General features: G+C 40.3%; 1 protein-coding gene across 14 annotated transcripts in view; it reads left to right on the top strand.

Annotated features, from left to right (window-relative positions):
* Window positions 1-21,026, top strand: part of NAALADL2 (N-acetylated alpha-linked acidic dipeptidase like 2) — a 953,294-nt gene that overhangs the window by 509,212 nt on the left and 423,056 nt on the right. For all 14 annotated transcript variants that reach the window (XM_065557737.1, XM_065557735.1, XM_065557733.1 and 11 more), the window contains one exon: window positions 6,703-6,976. In XM_065557737.1, coding sequence (XP_065413809.1) covers window positions 6,703-6,976 — 274 coding nt within the window. The remainder of the gene's footprint in view (window positions 1-6,702; window positions 6,977-21,026) is intronic.

Here is a 21,026-nt window from a genome sequence, read left to right as displayed (position 1 = left end):
TGTTGTTGTTCATGTAATGTACTTGTGCCAGATTCTAATACCCTTATGTACATGAAGATCATTAGCCAATGAAAGTCCACTGACTTAAATAGAGCTATGCAGAATTAGAGTAGCTGAAGATGTGGCCCCTAGAGTAGTACCTTACTTGGCAGTATCACTATTGATTTCCACGGAACAACTTGCTGAATAGAGTATTACAAATTATAAAGCGAATAAGGGTATCAGAAACTGGCTCACCATTAAAGGCAGTAGTGTAAATGAAAATTGCCATAGAATTTCTATTGAAGCTTTAGATACTGAAAACATTCTCAGTAGCAGTTGCATGATGATGCAGACGCTCTGTTCCTTTCTACAGCTCACACATGCTATCTTGTTACCAGCCTTAATATTCTGTAAATTAAAAAAAAAAATAAGTAAATTAACTCACGTTAGTAGGATGCAGAAAGTGACTGCAATGTGTGAGGTGTAATGTTGGTTTTTCTCATTAACTGATAAGGAAAAAAACCTTCTAGTACTTTCTGGGTTTCTGAATTTGGAGTACTGTCGGAAATACTATTCTTCTGGCATTGTTTCTGTTATCTAACCAGCTTGTCACAAACAATAATGGTCCAAATTAATCCCTGGTGTAAATCAATGAAATTAGTGGATTTACAACAGGGAGAAATTTGGCTCAACCTTTTTAATTAAACTGCCAAAAGTGTTTGTGTTATTTTGTTCTCCATGAGACTTATCAAAGACACCTAATATCTGCTGAGTTGTTTAACACATGTGCCGTGATTTGCAATTTGATTTTAATAGGCTGTAAGGAAATTTATAAAGTAAATAGTAGGTGTATTCATTTCTGTAATTCAGTCAAGTATATTGTCACAAAAGTTTCAAAGGCATACTTCATTTAATTATAGAGTAAAAAGCATCTTTAGTTATTATTGAGGGAACAATTTGATAATTGTGTCCTTTTAAAAAATAATAATAATAAACTGCCTTTTATTGCAACAGAGTGCTGGCTGTTGAAATGTGCCATAACCTTATTTGTATGGGATGGGTTTCTTCCAATTATTTATTCTATTACTGTTTCTAGCACCTGTGGGAAATGTGGATCTTGAAGTAGTGACTGTGTTAATAAAATGACTTTGTATGTTTCTGTACTGTCCAAGTTTGTCATTGCATTAAAGGGCATAGCAGATGAAATTGGAGACTTGTAATGTACTACTGATTGGATTAACTTGTCCAATTTGTGCAGCCTGCTTGAAGACTTATTTTAGATAAATTAAGAAGATTAAATCTGGAGAGTGACCTTTGACAATTATTCCTCCTGACTGGATCTCTGAAGTCTTTAACATAAGCCCAGCGTTCTTGTAAAGAAGTTGAACTCTGTACAGCAGGAACTCTGACTGTTGTACAGATTACATTCTGATATAATGTATCTAGTCTCTTTCAGTAGAGGTTTTTCAAATATTTTCATCTGCATGTGCAATCAATAACATATGCTGCAACCTCTAATGTCCTGTAGGTGGCATTAGCCATTGAAGTGTACTATACTGTGGGGTGAAGTTGTAACATGTTATCACTCAAGGTTGTTAATGCATCACCAATATGATATGGTATTTCCTTTTCACTTTTATAAGGTTGTGAGTGACATTGTGTGTATAGTAAATGTTCCTTAACTAATGGAGTTTTAAATTATAAGATAGTATTATTAAAAGGAGAGGTTTAAATACCCTTTTCCTGTTATGTTTTCCTGTTCCAAAGTCCATTGAAGTCAATGTAAGTCTTTCTATTGATTTCAATGGACTTTGGATGAGGCTCTTTGGGCCAAATTTTAAAGGTATTTAGATTCAGATAGGCTACTAGTGAGATTTTCAAAATTGTCCAGGTCCTTACTCCAATGGATTTCTGCCAGTGTTTTAACAATTGTTCATTGTTTTGTTCATCCATTGATTACCCTAGGAGTTAGGCAGCTAGTCACTTCTGAAAATCCCAGTAGGTTCCTATCTTCATCTTTAAATGCCTAAATACCTTTAAAAATGTGGCTCTTTGAGCACAGAAAATCAAATGTCACAAGCTATTCTAAGGAGTACAAGTGAGCAGGGCCTGCTCCAGGGTTTTTACCGCCCCAAGCGGGGGGGGTAAAAAAAATAAAAAAGCCGCAATCGCGATCTGCATCGGCAATTCGGCGGAAGGTCCTTCGCTCCAAGTGGGAGTGAGGGACCGTCCGCCGAATTGCCGCTGAATAGCTGGACGTGCCGCCCCTCTCCAGAGTGGCCGCCCCAAGCACCTGCTTGGCAAACTGGTGCCTGGAGCCGGCCCTGCAAGTCTAAGCTGAGATGTCACTAACTGGTGGTTTGGGGTTATATCACTGAGTCTCAGTTGTATAATCATGTACTCTTCAGGCCTAACTGAAATGTTAATTCGGTTCAATATAAAATTCGTTAAGCCTGTTACTTTGTTTATAGATTCCTAGATGCCAAGGGCAGAAGGGACCACTGTCAGCATCTAGTCTAACCTCCTATATAACACAGGCCACAGAACTTCCCCAAAATAATTCCTAGAGCAGATCTTTTTTATTAAAAAGTATCCAGTCTTGATTTAAAAATTATCTAGCTTCAACTTCCAGCCAACTTTCTCTACTAAACTGAAGAGACCATTATTAAATATTTGTTCCCCATGTAGATAGATATAGACTGTAATCAAGTCACCCCTTCTCTTCAGTAAGGTAAATAGATTGAGCTCTTTGAGTCTATCACTACAAGGCATTTTCTAATCCTTTAATTCATCCTTGTGGCTCTTCTCTAACCCTCTCCAATTCATAAACCTCCTTCTTGAATTGTGGGCACCAGAACTGGACACAGTTTTCCAGCAGTGGTCGCACCAGTGACAAATATAAAGGTAAAATAACCACCATACTCCTACTTGAGATTCTTCGGGGTGCCTCCCCGGATTGCTCTTTTGGTCACAGTGTCACACTGGGAGCTCATTTTCAGCTGATTATCCACCACAACCCATTTTTCAGAGTCACTGCTTCCCAGAATAGAGTCCCCCATCCTCTAAGTGTAGCCTACAATCTTTGTTCACGGATGTATACATTTACATTTAGCCATATTAAAATGCATCTTTTTTACTATCCATAAGAACAGCCATACTGGGTCAGACCAAAGGTCCATCTAGCCCAGTATCCTGTCTTCCGACAGTGGCCAATGCCAGGTGCTTCAGACGGAATGAACAGAACAGGTAATTATCAAGTGATCCATCGCTTGTCACCCCTTCCAAGCTTTTGGCAAATAGAGGCTACGGACACCATCTCTGCTCCTCCTGGCTCATAGCTAGGCTAATATCCTGGCTAATCTCCAGATCACTCTGTATCAGTGACCTGTCCTCTTAATTATTTACCACTCCTGCAATGTTTGTGTCATCTGCAAACTTTATCAATGAGGATTTTGTTTTCTTCCATGTCATTGATAATAATGTTCAATAGCATATGGTCAGAAACTGATTCTCAGGGCATCCCACTGGAAACACACCCACTCAATGATGATTTCCCATTTAACATTACATTTTGCGACATTTTGTACAGCAGACAGTTTACATATCCAAGCAAAGACCTCCTAGTACCCTTTCAGCATGCCAACCAGGCTACTACTCTTCAGAGCTCCCCGCAGTATGGTGAATGATTCTGAGTTTGGGGGTGACTGATGTATTATATCTCCCTTTCATTTTAGGCTTCCATTTTTCCACTAAAATTATCATTAAACGTCTCTCTGAAGCTGGTCAGACTAGATTCGTTGTTTCCTTCAGTTCTTTCATCAATGCCACTCTGTGGATCATCCAGTAGCAGGTGTTCAGCAGTGATGTAAACTGTATTTGGCCCAGAAAAGCGAAAATCAACCTATTTGTGGTCTGTTAGCCTATTGAGCAGTATTGACAAAATCATTTCTAGGCTCAGGTGTTTTGCATGACACTTCACAGTGTTGCCCGGACAACCCTTTATTGTGGATATCAAGGCTGAGGAAAACTTTCTGTCAAATAATATATTATGATACTTAGTGAAGCTGCTCTTTTCAGCTTTGCAAATTGTTTTGCTCAGTGAATGTAGGCTAAATGTTTAATTGTAGCTAGTTTCCAGCATCATCCCCTCCCTCCAGCCCCCTACAAAATTACATCAAATGAACTCTCCTGTGTTGAATAGATTTGATTCAAACGAATCATTTTGTAAAGCTGAGACTTTTGGAAAAACAAAACAAAACAACCTAGTGGGTGTCCAGTGAATATTAGGTATTTTTTCATTAAGGTGTTTTAAAAAAAATTGGGCTGTCTTAAAAATCTAGTTGTGCCGCTGAGTTCTGAGCTTCCTGGAAGTGGAGTTTCTGCTCTTTTGGTACGCTGCAGATGGTCTTGTATTTCAACTAAACTGTAAACTCTTTGACTTTGTTGCCATTGTAAAGTACCATACTATGGCACTGCTGGATGCTCTAAAATAATAGTTATTATGGCAATTGTTAGCAATGGTTAAAAATCATGTTAAAGATGCAGTTTTACAGCAAAGTACACCTCTACCCCGATATAACAAGACCCGATATAACACGAATTCGAACATAACGCGGTAAAGCAGTGCTCCGAGGGGGCGGGCCCGCGCACTCCGGCAGATCAAAGCAAGTTCAATATAACGCAGTTTCACCTATAACGTGGTAATATTTTTTTGGCTGCCGAGGACAGCGTTCTATTGGGGTAGAGGTGTATAACCCCTGTCACCATGCCTTCATTTTGTATGTCTTTGGCTGTCTTAAAATTCAACATAGATTATGCCACTGAGAAGTTCAAATCTCCTGATAATGGTCAATTGCCAACCGTTCCAAAGCTACTGATCATAGATTTTGTGAGTTTCCTTGTCAAAGGGTGGCTGGCCATTGTGAATGAAGCAGATCCAGCGCCTGTATGCCAGAGCAGGTGCTTCCATTTGGCCAATTAAGAGGGCGGAGTTGCACCTAAGGATTAGAAAAGATCAGGGAGCAAGCCACTGAGGGGGAGTCCTGGAGAGAGTCAGTCAGGAAATGTCAGAAGACAAGAGATCGTCTCTGGGGAAAGCTGCCGTGAGCAGAATGCTCATGACAGGCCTTCCCTAGGAAGAGGGAGGAATTGGCTGGGAGACTGTATGTTTGAGACCTGGGCAAAAGCTGAAGGTAGGACAGCAGCAAAAGGAGTTTGCTGGCCGATGTGTCCAAGTCACGGCCAGGGCTGAAAGCAACAGAAGCAGCAGTAGCAGAGGGAGTTGCCTCCTGACTCTGAGCTGGGGCCCAGGGCTGAAGAGCCTTGAAGGCAGGGAGCAGCAAAGGTGCTTAACTGCTGGAATCTCTGGAGCTGAAGAGCTGGACCCAGAGGAGTTGTGAGAGGCCTAGGGGAAGTGAGGAATGTTCCTTTGGCAAAGATGATCCCAGCATAGAGGCAATGAGGGTTTCTGCTGGGAAGAGCTGGGTTGCACTCAAGTTGGAAGGGGTAGGGTGGTTATCCTGTTACAAGGACAGGAGAGGGCCACACTAGAGAGCTGGGATGTGGTGAGAGATGTTTAGGCATGGTGAGAGATGCCGTAACTCTATGCTGCACTGTTTGGACTATCATGGGGGAAATCTGGATTACTGTTATGGGACTTTTATTATGATTTATATGCCTGGGACTTTTGTAATAAATTAACCTCACTTGGGAAAACTCTGAAAAGGGTAACTGAGGTAGGTGTGCCTGTCATTTCCCAGCCTGCAGCAGGAGTGTGCTCCAGACAGCATCACCCTATCACACTCCTGTGCCATGTTTTAATTATGATCCACTACTTTGTGGAGATTGTAATACTACAGAATTTAGAAAGATTCTTTTAAACAGATGTAATATAAAATTAGCAGACTTAGTTTAAAAAAAAATCTGGACATAAATATTTAGAACTTGCTTTCACATTCATCAGTGGATCAAAATGTGGAGCCCTTCCCCATACTTCTCGAGATGCATAGAGTGAAATCCTGCCCCTACTGAAGTAAATGGGAGCTTTGCCATTGACTTCGCTGAGGCCAGGATTCCATCCCTGATTTCTATTGCAAGCTCAGTCAGTTAATCACAATGTGATAATGGATAAGTTATTTACCCTCTCTGTGACTCAGTTTGCCCATCTGTAAAATGTACCTAATTTTTAAGGTTTTATGAGGTGGAATTAATGTTTCTAATGTTTAAACTCATAAATGAAAGTTACTTTATAAATGTTAAATATCAAATTATCTTGTTTAGAATTGATCAGGTTTAAGGTTAAAAAATAAATATTCCCTCTGAACATAATTTTGTAGCCAGGCTAGCTATAGGGATAAAAGCCAGCACCCAGAAATTTAACAAGCAGATACTTCAGCATGGAAGTGCAAATTTTACATGTAAATATTGAACGCTTTACAAATTATACTATGATTTGAAATCACTTCTGTAGGATTTTGGAATTCCAATAGGATATTTTTCTTAAAAGACAACAATTATTATTCTCCACAAAGAGTTTTATTTTTCTGATAACTGATAGGAATTACATGCAAAGAGAATGAAAGGTGCTTTGTTGTATTGTATGGTAATCTATCATGAATTCCTTGCCTCACATTAATGAAATTGTGAACTGCTATATCTTTACAAGATGAATGTGTATTGGAAAAAATGTACTATTACTGTTTTTTTTTTCCCTACCCCCAGAGATTTGATACAGTTGCCTAGGAAAGAAGAAGATACAGACATTGCAATGAAACTTCTGGTTCAATGGACGTCTTGTGGCCTTGAAGATGTTCAGCTAGTAAATTACTCTGTCTTGCTTGACCTGCCAGGCTCTTCTTCAAATACAGTAACTTTGAAAAATAGTGGTGAATGCTTTTATCCTAGTGGACAGAAGTGTTACAGGGAGACCAAAAAGCTTCACAGCCAAGACCTTCTGTACTCATACGCCGCTTACTCTGCCAAAGGAACTCTCGAGGTAATACAATCATTTGTCTTTGTCACTTACAGTGAAATAGAATTAGAAAATAGCTTCCATCTGTCTTTAACTGGCAAGTCATGGGAATAATGGTGAAAACCTCAGACTAGAGATGAGCAAACAGATTCAGGTAAATAAGATGTGGCCCACTCCTCCGCTCAGACCTTGAAATGATCTGTTATGTTGTATTTTTACAATTAAATGTCAGCTGTCTCTCAGCTGGTGGGCCTACACTTCCTGGTTTTAACTGGATATAAGAATCTGAGAGAGCTTTGTCTAGAACTTTGTCTTCTCCCTATGCTTGTGTGAAGGAACTGCTGAGCAAGCCCTGCCAACTAACACTTGAGAGAGGCACACAGAGAAGGGAAGATGAGTTTCTTTGCAATGAGATCTGGTTTAAGGACAGGATTAGGTGCCAGAAACTCATGAATTATAATCCTGGGTCTGACACATTCTCCATCTCCGGCCTTGGGCAACATTTAACATCCCTGCCTCAGTTTCCACATGGGGGTTATAATTCTTACTTACCTACCCAACAGGGATGTTGTGAGGCTGCATAAATGTTTGTAAAGTGCTCTGAAGAAGGCAAACAATATAAATTCCACTGTTGATATTATTAGTGTCATCTTTCTCCTCTCCAGTACAGGATGCGTCACACATAATGAAGCAGACCCTTTTTAATCTTATTTTATTTCCCATGCTTCAAAAATAAATTTAGTTTCTTGTCATGACTAAAATATTAATAGACCAAAGAAGTGTGGCTAGGAAGTTGAGTTTTGGTGGATTCCACCCCCAACCCCCCACTGCCGTCCCCAACCTTTATACTTTCTGAACATTGTCCATCACTATGAGCTTTAATAGTATATTAGGGTATGTCTACACAACAAAGAAAAACCCACCCTCTGCCAGCTGATTTGGCCTCGGACTGTGGGGCTATTTCATTGCTGTGTAGACTTCCGGGCTTGGGCTGGAGACTGAACTCTGGGACCCTCCCACGTCGCAGTGTCAAGCTCCTTGAGCCCAAGTCAGCTGGCACGGGCCAGCCACAGGTGTCTAGTTGCTGTGGAGACATACCTGTAGTGACGTGGATACCAGCAGTATGATACAATTTTTGTACATTTTGCTTGTATTGTCTTTGTGACCGTACTGAATTTTCAAAGTCCACATGACTTCTATTTCCTCTGGGTATTCCTATCTTTTGTTCAACAGCTCATAGACTCATAGACTTTAAGGTCAGAAGGGACCATTATGATCATCTGGTCTGACCCCCTGCATGCTGCAGGCCACAAAACCGTCCCTATCCTTTCCTTGACTCTGCTGATGAAGTCCCCAATTCCTGTGTCTTAGTGACTTCAATTGGCAGAGAACCCTCCTGCTAGAGATCCCTGCCCCATGCTGCGGAGGAAGGCGAAAAACCTCCAGGGCCTCAGCCAATCTACCCTGGAGGAAAATTCCTTCCCGACCCCAAATATGGCGATCAGTAAGACCCCGAGCATGTAGGCAAGAGTCTCCAGCCTAACCCTTGTTAGCCATTATACTGTTTGCCTACCATTGCTTGGTATTCCTCAGCTAATATGTTTTACCATTAAACCATTCCCTCCATAAACTTGTCTAACTTAATCTTAAAACCAGACAGGTCCCTCGCTGATTGATTAGACATCCCAAGCACAGTATATGCAGGTATTGATAGGATGTAATGCTCTGTGGGAGTCTTGTCAACTGGAAAAATTCAATATACAGTATCCCTTTGTTTTAATAAACCCATAACATTAATTGTAATGAGATAAACATACAGTTGTGGTCTCTGAGATTAATCCCACAAGTGTAAAGCTGTCCTTAACCAATAAGGGGCCTGATAAATTGCAGGCTAAAAGAGAGCTAGCCTCTCTGGGGACCAAAAATGAAGACTCTTGCAAAATCAAAGACGTTTTTACCAATGTCAGCTCACCACACAGCAATTTAAGTTACATTTCAGAATAGTTCTTTATTTACTAGGAGTTCTGCATAATGAAGCAGGACCATATACACACAGACTACATAGACATTAGTGGTGATTGAACCCTGGATCTTGCAGCAGGAAAAGCAAAAGACGCACCTTATCACTTGAGCCAAAGGAATAATTACTTCAGCTATATCAGGGTTTTAAGAACAGCAGCTAGAGATATGATCATTGGATTATATGGATGTTGTTTTAGAAAAGGCTAGACCCCAATGGATTATATGCATGTGCTCTTAGAAAAGGCTTTCCTCAGTGTCTATAGGTCCACAAAGTTCAAGTCCCATCGGTGGTAATGAACCATGACCACATATATATTGATCGAGACTACATTGTTATCAGCAGTGATCTAACCTTGGACTTGGAGTGCCTAAAGCACAAATCACTAACATTTGAGCTAAATGTGCAAGTATCTTAAACTATGAGTACCAGGTTGTCATCGTTACTAAAATAAGCCAGTAGAGGGAGACATGATCACATGAAGTAAGCCAGCAAATTACATTTACTTTGGATGTCAAATAGCCTGGCAATGATTGAAACATCACAGGGTTTTTTTTCTTTTCTTTTAAAAGATACTTTGTAACAAACTTGCCATAATATGGATTATTTTAATTTTCAAAACCTAATGCAAATCCTTAGCAGGGGCTAGCTTGACATGGAATTTACGGTCCATAAATAAACATGAGTTTCTGATACCAATGATATTTGTTTGAACTTCTAGCAGATAGAGCAATTAAAGAATTCTTAAATTGTAGTAGCCAGGCTACCAAAACAGCTGCAGTCTTACTTTTGTTTTGACAAAGTTATTTGTAGACTAGCAATGCTCCTTTTCTTTGAAGACCTGTCATGTCCATTCATCATATGGCCATTTTATATGAGCTGTCCAATTTGTACTTTCCCTAACAGCCTAAATAGCATTTGTGATATCTGAAATCTACTTCGAAAGCCAACTTAATGCAATGTGATTGATGGCATGCCTTGCTACTTCTCTGTAATTCACTGTGCGCTGGAAAGGTGACACTGTTTACCCCATCATAACGAGAAGCAGGTCACAGTAGGGTTCTGAAGAGAGCTGCTGTGTCAGCTGTGAAATACATATCACAATGGTTATGTAAATAAATTAGCATAAACCAGGTCATCTTGAAGAAATAGACACTTTTGTAATATATTTTTATTAAAAGTTGAGTATCAACCAATTTAATAGCCAGGTTAAACACTTTGCCTACTTTGTGAAAATAGTGTGTGGGGGGGAAATGTGGCTAACTACAGATTATATTAAAAGAGGAAATTATGTTGCATCTAAATTATGCATTTGGAGTTAAATTTACCCCTTTTCTGAGACATCCAGCACATAGCTAATACACCACCTAAGCCAAGTAGAGCTTAAATATGAATCAAGTGGTGCATAGATGCTTTAGTGGTTCTCTGAGCACAAGTGAATTTCACCCCAATTCTGATCCTGCAAAGTGCTGAAAACCTTGCAGCACCAGGTTCTTAATTCCCATGCTCGTTAAGGAGCCTTGACTAGAAACACAGGTTGGAGATAAATTATTTTAATGTAAGTAAAGACAATTTGGTTTATTGTTAATTGCCCAAAAACTTTCTTAATGCAGAATTAAGGTTGCACAGTAGTGCTCATGCCTTTCCAGAATGTGAAAGTAGGACATAGAAAATGAAGGTAATGAAAACTTAAAGTGAAGGTACACACCACCCCAGCAATGCAACCTTAACGCTGCCCTGTTGAATTAGGAATGATTCAGTCAAGGGGGTTGGTGGTGGGAGGCCATAAGTACACATGCAGAAGTTCTAAGAGAATATGCCATTATTTGTGTTGTGTTCCAGAGTTTTGAATGAACTCCAGCTGTGTTCACTGTATTAGGTATAGCTGTATTGAATGCTTTAGGGCATTAATTGGAGCAGGTTGGCAGAGCTTATAACTATGATATGAGGAGAGGATCAAGTATACCTCATTTCGAAGCTGAATTTTGTAGGTTGCATCAGTAGAGGTGCACAAAGATGTCTTCTTGCCATGGGAATTGTCTGCAATCTGTTGGGATGTGTGTCAGTGATCTCCAGAGCTTAATGAGGCAATGTGTCAGAAGGAATGGCCAGAGTGAAGGGGCGATAACATGTAAAAGCCTGGGGTGGTTATATGGAGTACCATTGATGTTTGGATGAAGGCCTGGTGTATGTAGCTTTGGTTTGCTATGCCTAACCTAAACCTAAATTTTGATGTAGCAAAGAGAAGGTGTTAAACTTAACCCTACAGTACTTGTGTACTCTGTAGCGTCTGTAAAGGAAGAGGGCTAGTATGTATTGGGGCACAAACTTCAGTGTGGGTTAGCTGCCCCAGTACAAGCCCACCGGAAATCCCTGGCTACTTCCCCTGGTTGCTAGTCCACACTGAAGCTTGTGCCTCCGCATCTTCGTATCTATTGTCTGCCAGCTGTGCTAGCCAGACGAAAACGAGCAGGGATATGCCTACCTGCAATCACACTGTTTGGGTGCAGCTCAGGGTCTGTAACCACAGCAAATCCCCTTGAGCCATCTAGTTAGTGTGCGAGGACACTGGCTGCAAACCGTCTGGCTTGAACTGAGCCCTAGTCTTGCTGCATATGCACACTTCATTCTTTTAGCCTCTACTAACACGGCGTTACAAATTTTCCCCCAGTAACTTTTTCACTATTGCGTCTCCAGACAGACAGTGGGTGCCATGCACTAATTGAGATAAATCCCAAGTGACTGAGATTGGTTTGGGGAGCATTAGAGCTATAGTTTGAATCCCAGGTGTACCCCCCAAAAATCAGCTGTTTTTTTTTTAAACAGCTGACCTTCTGTTTGAGGGGGAATATATCTTGAGATCTCCTTGTTCAAATGCTCCCATGTTTGAACTATTAACGCTATCCTATACCCCCAAGAAGCACAGCGAATTTTAAGACTGTCTGAGAAAGCACGTGGATTTTAAAGGACAGCTGACCTTTAAACAGAACGCAGAAGGCTGTGTTATACAATTAAAATCATGATCAGGAAGTACAAAAGTTATCCTCACAATGACAGCCTTCACAAAGGCATGTTGCACATTTTGTTGTCTTTTATGGTATCTGTTTAAGGCCTAACTATTCATATTTCAAACTACACATTTCGCTAGTAAAAGAAAAGAGAACATTGTGTGCTGCAGCCAGAGCAAAGTTGCTAGTAGAAGTTGAACTATTGAGGGGTAGATTTTCAAAGGCACAAATGGCAATTAGTAGAAAACATCATCCTTTATCTCCTGCTTTTTTGTGTTTTTAACTGTGCTATTTGAATGCTGCACTAACTTTCCCGCCACCTATCACTTATTAGGTATTCTTAAAGAATAAAAAAAGACAAAAAATCTTCAACTATTCAGCTACAGCGTTTGCAATGTCCTTTAAAAAGAGCTACTGGGTTGGTGGACTTACAAATTCTGACTATGGATCTTGTAAGCTTGTGGGACCAAGCAATGAACACTTACATAACTGTGCACTTAATCAGGCATGCGCTAATATCTCTGTGCTGCTTAGGAATGGATGAGAAAGAGCAGCGCTGATCCACTGGTGGGGACTGCTAAGCATGGTGCGTTCATAGTCCAGTGCTGTGAAGTAAATGGAAGGGTGAAGGCACTGCAGGTTGATGGAATGATGAGGACACTGCATCAAGTTCAAGGCCTGGTCTACACTTAAAAGTTAGGTTGACATAGCAACAGCGCTCAGGGGTGTGAATTCACAGCAAGGTCAATGGAAGAATGCTTCCATCCAGCTATCATCATTCACTGAAGAGGAGTTTCTACGGCGATGGAAAAGCTCCTTCCATCGCTGCAGGAAACATCTAAGCTATCGTGCTGCAGGGCTATAGCTTTAGCACTGTATCCTTTCAGCCTTGAACTCCGATACTTCTTGTCAGTGCAGGCATAGAGCTTATACCAAACTACGTGAAAGCCTCTCTGCACCATGGCTGAACGTGCCCTGCTCGCTCAGTGGTAACAAATTGGCTTCTTTCAGCAGCTTGTAGCTGTTTGAACCAAATGTGAGCACATGGGTAACACATCTGTTTTAACTAGAGCTAGGCAAATAACTCACATTTTTTTAAGTTTGGTAGTTCCAAATATATATTTTTTGTTAGGATCAATCAAAATATGAATGATTTTGGATTTTTTTGGTGACACAAAAAAGTACATTTCAGGTCTGTTCCAGAGTGTGAATTAAATTTTCTGACATCCCAGGTGAGTGCCCTAACTACTGGGCTAAAATTTATAAGTTAGGGTGGGCAGCATCAGCATCCCCTCCTCCTCCTTTGCCTGTGTGGTGAATGGCTGGAACTACTCATATCAAATTTGTGAATAGATTTGGGGTGACCAAAATTGCATTTTTAATTGAATAAATTATGAAAAAAAATTGTCCGACTCTAGTTTAAAAGTACACGTGTAGGCTTAAGGAAATGTTCAAGTGAGCATTCTAGTATGCAATTTTCTCATGTTATATTTTTGTTAAATAGCAGTTTTTCTCAAGCCATGCAAAGATGCTAGTCCTTACGAGTATTTTCAGGCCATATTTCACATTTCAAACCTCAGTTTATTCTTCCTCTCTGGTGCAACTTTTCTTGGTTTGTTTTAAAATGAAGTAAAGTGGGTGGTTTTTTGTTGTTGTTTGTTTTCTCCAGTCTCCGTATTCAGAAATGATTTGAAGGAAATTTGTTCAAACTCTAACAAAAAATGTCACCTCCAGCCAGAGAGCCAATATGGAAAATGTCAGATCAAAAGGTGAAAGTTGTGACTGTGAAAACAGGGGCTTATAATAGAAACCATTTTGGAACTGTTGCTAAAGCTAGTGTTATCAGAACTGTACATAGTAAGAAATGCTGTATGTATACAACCCTGAAGTCCTGTTACTCTAAGCAACTGCACAACTTGCAAACTAAAAATTAAATAACCTTTAAAATAAACAGCTATTTAATAGTCCCTTCAACACTGTGGTATTTATGGATGATTATAAAATACAATAAAGAATAAGCCATCACTTGCTTCTGTTCCTCAGAAAATAAGGACAGTAAGTGCTAAAAATTTAGGAACACTGTCAATATAAAGTCACTGTAGTTGGAGACAGATAACATATTATCTTGCCTGGACATCCTTGCTGATCTGATATTTAATCCCCTACCACAGGGAACAGTAAGGCTCTCATACTGTTTTATTGGCCATAATAATCTGATCCTTGCTCTACCAGCAATATGTCATACTGCCATGAGATCTTGAAATAAACACACTATAAAAATAAACATGTTGGATCACTGCACTGAATATTAAGGGCTTGGTGGGCAGGAAAAAAGAAGTAAATGTAAATAACAGTGGAATGTGCTGTGAATTAGAGCTGGACACTCAAAAAGATAAGCAGTGAGATGTTTTATTCTTTGATGCAGCATGGTATATCATGTCAGAGGGATGTCCCATCTTGCATGTTGTTTAGACATATTGTCATAGACTCTAAAAAATAAATAGTTGTCCTGTACTATTGCAGTGGCATCAAATCCATGGATACTTTTCTACAAGATAGCTGTTCTCTATTTAGGAGAGCAAAAAAACCCACTTTTTTATGATTTGAAATAAGGGCAACATTGATAAAATCTGTAATTTCCAACCTACAAGGACAAGATGGCAGTCAACAACATAAATCTTCTTAGATCACCACTTGAGGACACTGCCAATCAGTTTTTATTAAGGGGAACATACACAAGAACCTGTTTTAAGCTAAACAGATCAAGAAGAGAACTATTTTTATAGCTTCTTTGAAAGAATCAAATATTTTAATCATATCTTTTATTAAAGTATCAAGTGACAAATAGTTCAGAATAGTTCTGCTGAGGATGGATTTCACTGAACTTTCTAAAAGCTTGACTACATGTTTTTCTATAAGAAGGTGGGTGGTGGCCTGTGTACAAACTACATTCAGGAGTGGTATAACCACAGAAAGCCATAGACTCAAAGCCATTATAGTAGCTAAGATGACCAAACTGGAATGTTTGAAACAAACAGCTAACACAGCCTCTCCTAGTGAAGCCTCTTTTTGGCAAATGTCTCTTGAAAATCTTTCAGAGAAAGATGAAGAAACTAGCAGAACGTAGTCTCAACATTGATACAGTTGCACCAAGATATACATAAACTGGACCAAATTCTAAAAAATAAAATAAAAAAACCCAGGTAGGCCAATGTTTGGCATCAAGGTGCAGTTTGGATAAGCAGGTGCTTATTTCAGCTGTCCAAATTCCTGAGTCTGCAAACCAGACTGGAAAAGTCATAAGAGCCGCTGTCTCATGTTTTCCATCGCTACTTCTGGTTGTAGCTAGATATACCTCAGAAACGCACTTCTTGCTGTGCCTCACAGTTCTGGTTGCAGTCCCAGAAGGATTCCACAAGTTAAAAATAGAAAAAAATGTGTAAACAACTCTGAGCTTAAAAGTTTGGTTGGATTCTAGAGAGCTCCCCCCCCCCCCCCCCCCACCGTCCTTACTATTAACCATAACTATAAATAAATCTAAAGACTAAAGAAGAACAGGAGGACTTGTGGCACCTTAGAGACTAACAGATTTATTAGAGCATAAGCTTTCGTGGACTACAGCCCACTTCTTCGGATGCATCCGAAGAAGTGGGCTGTAGTCCACGAAAGCTTATGCTCTAATAAATTTGTTAGTCTCTAAGGTGCCACAAGTCCTCCTGTTCTTCTTTTTGCGGATACAGACTAACACGGCTGCTACTCTGAAACCTAAAGACTAAAGTGTCTTGTGTCTGACTTTCATTATGAATATGCAGTACTCTTTCTCATTCATTAGGGGCCTTAATAAGTGAATTAGTAATGAGAAATATCAGTCTTAGTCCCATTTGTCATATGTCCCTGTACGTTGCAGTTCAAAGAGAAGGTGATTAAATACCATTATGGGGTGGTGTTGCAAGGTGCTTCCCAACCACCCCCTTCTCCTCCTCCCCTTGCACCACCCTGTGCAGAATTATGCCACCATTCAGAGATGAATCAAAATTGTACCCTCTGTCCTCTACAGACTGAGAGACTGCTTCACCCTAGCACTTTCTAGCAGAAGACCAGGTGGATGAGGGAGGAGGCTAGGCCATGCTCTCAACCCCCAGCCTGCTCCAGCCAACCAAGCAGACCGGGCCTGAAGGAGAGAGCATGCTGCATTGACATCTAGGAGGGAGGTTGCCACTTGATGCAAGCTAATGCCCCTCAGGCATGATCTGATCATAAAAGTATTTGTACAGGATTAAAATGGGATGAAAATCTAGAAATGAAATATCAGTAAATAAGACTTTTAACTAAGACTTCAATTGCTTAGGTTTTTTTTCCCTAAATATCCATGTTAGTGCTAGCATTTACCTCTAAAATTCACAGACTTTTAAGCCCAGAAGGGCCCATTATAATCATCTCCTCTGATCTCCTGCATAACACAGGCCATATAATTTCATCCATTTACTCCTGTGGGGAGCCCAAAAAATTATGTGGATCATTTCAACTTAAATGTTTCACTGAATATATTGTGACTGATCAATGATCACCCTTTGAAAACCAAAAAATATGCAAAACTTTCCAGCTTTGTCTTAAATAGAAATGGTTACTGCAGTGTTCTCTACAATAAAGATATGCAGTGTACAGGGAAATCTGCAAACACTAAGGTGACCTCATCTAATATTTATCCAAGGCAAAATTGCTAAGTCTTTTTAAGGATGGCCATGGTACAAAAGTTTATGATATTTATCAAATTTACAATCCAATTTTGCACACAATGCAGAGACCAAGACAAATGATGTTTGTAGAATTTCAGGAATAGGACTTTTTGATGTTGAATGATAGATTATTAGGGAAATTTGTAGCTTAATCAGAATTTAGGTGAGTGCATATTAAGCTCTTTGCTTGTAGTGAGAGGGTTTTCTATTTCCTGACAGTTTTGCACTCATTTACTCTGGATTATTGATTGGTCAAGGTCATGTGGGTCATAAAAAGAGGGTCAAGAAGAACTTGGGTTAGGGTTTCTTCAGTGTATTCAGGAAACGACAGTTCTGTAATAATGTCCCTAATTATTCTAAGGGGGGCAGGTAATTATCTTACTATTAAATATTGCCTGTGTCTAAGGATGCATGTAGTAAGTCTCCTGCTTCCTCAAAAATCTACCACAATTCCTGGAAACAATGTAATTTAATCACAATCACAAGAGACCATGCACTTGTGGCAGACACGGGACCCTTCCCAATCAGATCTCCCTGTCTCACATGAAGGTGGACTAGCTACATCCTCTCTGTGCACAATATGTAGAAGACCCTCATCAGGTCCTGTTTGTAAGAAGGAGAAGGTCTGTGTCAGAACTGTAACACATTTGTCTTTCCTTTCCCCTCCTTTTCTCCCCATCTTGTATCTGTGGCACCAGCAATAAATCCATCTAATACATACTCAGTCTACATTCACTTGTCCACAAAGTCCCTTGACTATTCTAATTCTCACACCATGCCCATCGCTACGGTATCTGCGTGCTGTCTTTTGATTGGTGATCCAACCATCAGGGGCATCTTCCTCTGTGTTGGGGAACTGCCCCATGACACAGGATCCCAATAGCTGGGGAGCTTGGCAGGGACTGGAGGGTAAGCAGGATGTCCATAGCAGGTGCAGAGGAACAGGATCTCTGAGCCACTAGTGGAACATCATATGTCTGTTGGCCCTGGGACCCATACACTCTCCCTCTCATTGATGGAGTGACTTGGGAAGAACATTTATGTACAGTTGTCTTCCTCAGGGCCATACTCCAGCATGTTTTTTCTGCCAGAGGTGGCCCTCTTTCTTCTACCCATTGGTATTTCCCATTAAAATATGCATTTGATAATTGTAAAAAATTAAACCAGGCAGTTTACTTAGGCTTATGCTAATCCTCAGGAGTTCAACAAAACCAATAAATGTAAATGGAATGCCACACACTTGTCTCCTTTAACTAACATATGTCGGGGAGACAATACTGAATACCAGATGGCATGGGATTTAATGTAAACTCTTTTCAGGATTCAAATGTAGCTTTAGGGCAGGGGTGGGCAAACTTTTTGGTCCTAGGGCCATATCGGGTTCAGATATTGTATGGAGGGCCCGGTAGGGAAGGCTGGGGGAGGCTATGCCTCCCCAAACAGCGAGGCGTTGCATGAGTATCGTGGGGTCTTATCCACATAAGAGACTTGCTAAATGAGTTGCATGGTGTTAGAGGGTCAGGCTAGCCTATCCTGGCACCTAGTCATCCTGGCCTCAGTTTCCTCTGTGGCTCTCCAATAAATGCACACATTTCAAATAATGTCTGTCCTCCCCACACAGCCTTTTGGGGTCTGGTTTAATGAGACATAACAAGAAATAAACAATTCACTAGGTACAAGCAGTTCCTATCCTAGTCACACTGTCCCTGAAAGCCCAAGTCCCACTAGCTGAGTGCAGGAACCTAGGTTCTTCCCCTGTTCCTCCCACGACTTGGCTCTCTCCAACCCTAGCACAGTTCTAGTCCAGAACTCCACTGTGTCTCCTGCTCCCTGCAGGTCTCAGTTGCTGTGCATGTTGCTCTTCTTATAGTAGGCCCTGCTTCCAGGCTTCTCTTACATGATCCTTGGTCACCTGACTCAGTCTCAGGCCAGAGCTGGGGCCTTAACACCTTATAGGCCCAGATGAGTTTAGCCTGGATAACTGTCCAAAACATTGACAGGCAATTTGGCACAATTCAAGATAGTCACTTCTGCTTAGGGGAGGCACGGGCCACAAACATATCAATGGTACAACTGAGCTTAACAGGGCAGAGCTATAAGGAGCACGTGGCAGAGTCTCATCCTGTGGCTCCCTCTATCCCCTGCTATCAGTCATCAAGAATAATGTACTCATAACGCAAATGTTTGCTATTTGAAGCACTCCAGCCATTCATTTGTTAAATCTGAAATCCTTTAGTAATCAATACAGAATACAGTACCGTAATTAATGACTGCTAAAAAAATGAGTGCAGCTTTAAAACGGAATTGGAAAGCCACATCAGAAGATAGTTATAGAAAACCTGTATGATCTGACTTTTTGCCACTTCTGTATGATGAAGGTACTGTCTGATTCTCTAGACCACCCCTTGTGTACATTTTGTAAGGGGACAAAGCTGCTTTCCAGAATTTTTAGTGTCTGAAAAATACAAATATCTACTTGATTAAACATCAAATAAAACTATATTAGTCTCACATAAAAATCGTATTTGATTATTGATTTGGTTGATAATTTATATAATATTAAATGAATATTTGCATAAAATATCTGTAACAAAAACACCTGAATCCACTTTCAAACAAATGTTTTCTGTTTTTCATCCAGTATTCATTTTAAAACATTGCCTTAGTGCTTTTTAAAACATTTTTGTAATGTTTTCACACACCCTTTTCCCTAAAGAAATGATTTACTATACTTTGTGTAATGATTTAAAGCAAGTAAATTCACATTAAATGTGAAAGTTGTCATTTCAGTTGTCAGAACTACCCTTTTGCTCATTAGATTGATTAAAACTGCTTTAACGTGCAGATTTATGTTTGTATTACTACATGTTCATGCATCTCTCTGCCTGATTATATTCACATGGATCATGTTTGGCCAATTCATGTATGCAGTTTTCTAAATAGGCTTGGCAGAATTTGATTTTTATTCTTTATAAATTTCAGTGGATAATATCAATGTTTATTTTTAAGTTCTTCAATTTTTTATCTATTTAAATTTTCACAGTCGCAGGAAACTGTGAGGGTCAGACAATAATGTCTGTGGGGGTAGGGTTAGACAATAATTATTTGACAGTAGACACATTCAAAAAGGTAAAACTTTCTAACTATTAAAACACAAATTGTATATTTTGACATGCAATGTTGACAAAGTAAATATCCATAAATCAACTCTAATAAAAGTGGAAAACTAGGTAGAACTAATGGAAACTAGGTCAAATTACAGAGGATGAATATACAAACAACAACACAAGCACTGAAGGATAAAAAATATAGAAAGGCCAAGGCACAAAATTAGACTAAACTAGCTAGGGATATAAAGGGTAACAAGAAAACATTTTTGCAAATACATTAGAAGCAAGAGGAAGACCAAGAACAGGCAAGACCCATTACTCAATGAGGAGGGAAAGACAATAATAGAAAATGCAGCCATTGACAAACTGTTAAATGCAGTCTTTGCTTCAATTTTCACCAAAAAGGTTAGCAGTGATGAGATGACTAACACAACGAGCATCAGTCTACATGGTGTAGGATCTGAGGCTAAAATAAGGAAAGGACAAATTAAGAATTACTTAGGTTTGTAGTGTAGACGTATCCTAAGGCCTTGTCTACACTGCCACTTTACAGCGCTGCAACTTTCTTAGGCCTGGTCTACACTGGGGCGGGGGTCAATCTAAGCTACGTAACTTCAGCTACAAGAATAGCATAGCTGAAGTTGACGCATCTTAGATCGAATTAAAATTACTTAGTTTGCATCCTCGCAGTATGCCGCCGCTCCCCCGTCGATTTTGCTTCCGCCTCTCACCGAGCTGGAGTTCAGCAGTCGACGGGAGAGTGATCGGGGATCGATTTATCGTGTCTACGCTACACGCAATAAATCGATCCCCGACAGATAGATCGCTACCCGCTGATCCGGCGGGTAGTGTAGAAGTACCCTCACTCGGGGGTGTGAAAAAACACCCTTCTGAGCGCTGCAAGTTTCAGCACTCTAAAGTGGCAGTGTAGACAGTGCATCAGCACTGCGAGCCACACTCCCAGCGCGGGTAGCTACTCCCCTCATGGGGGTGGATTTTTTTACGGCACTAGGAGAGCTCTCTCCCAGGACTGGTACTGTGACTACTCAGCAGCAGTGCTTTAACGTTGCTAATGAAGACATACCCTTAGTCGACCTTTATTAGGTCAGTAATTACTGAGGTGGGGCATGTCCACACTACCCTCCTTGAGTCGGTGGTGCATGTCCTCACCAGGAGTGCTTCCACCGACCTAAGAAGGGC

The sequence above is a fragment of the Chrysemys picta genome, chromosome 9 (genome assembly GCF_011386835.1).
Source record: "Chrysemys picta bellii isolate R12L10 chromosome 9, ASM1138683v2, whole genome shotgun sequence".
NCBI lineage: Eukaryota > Metazoa > Chordata > Testudines > Emydidae > Chrysemys > Chrysemys picta.
This window is presented reverse-complemented; position numbering and strand designations above follow the sequence as displayed.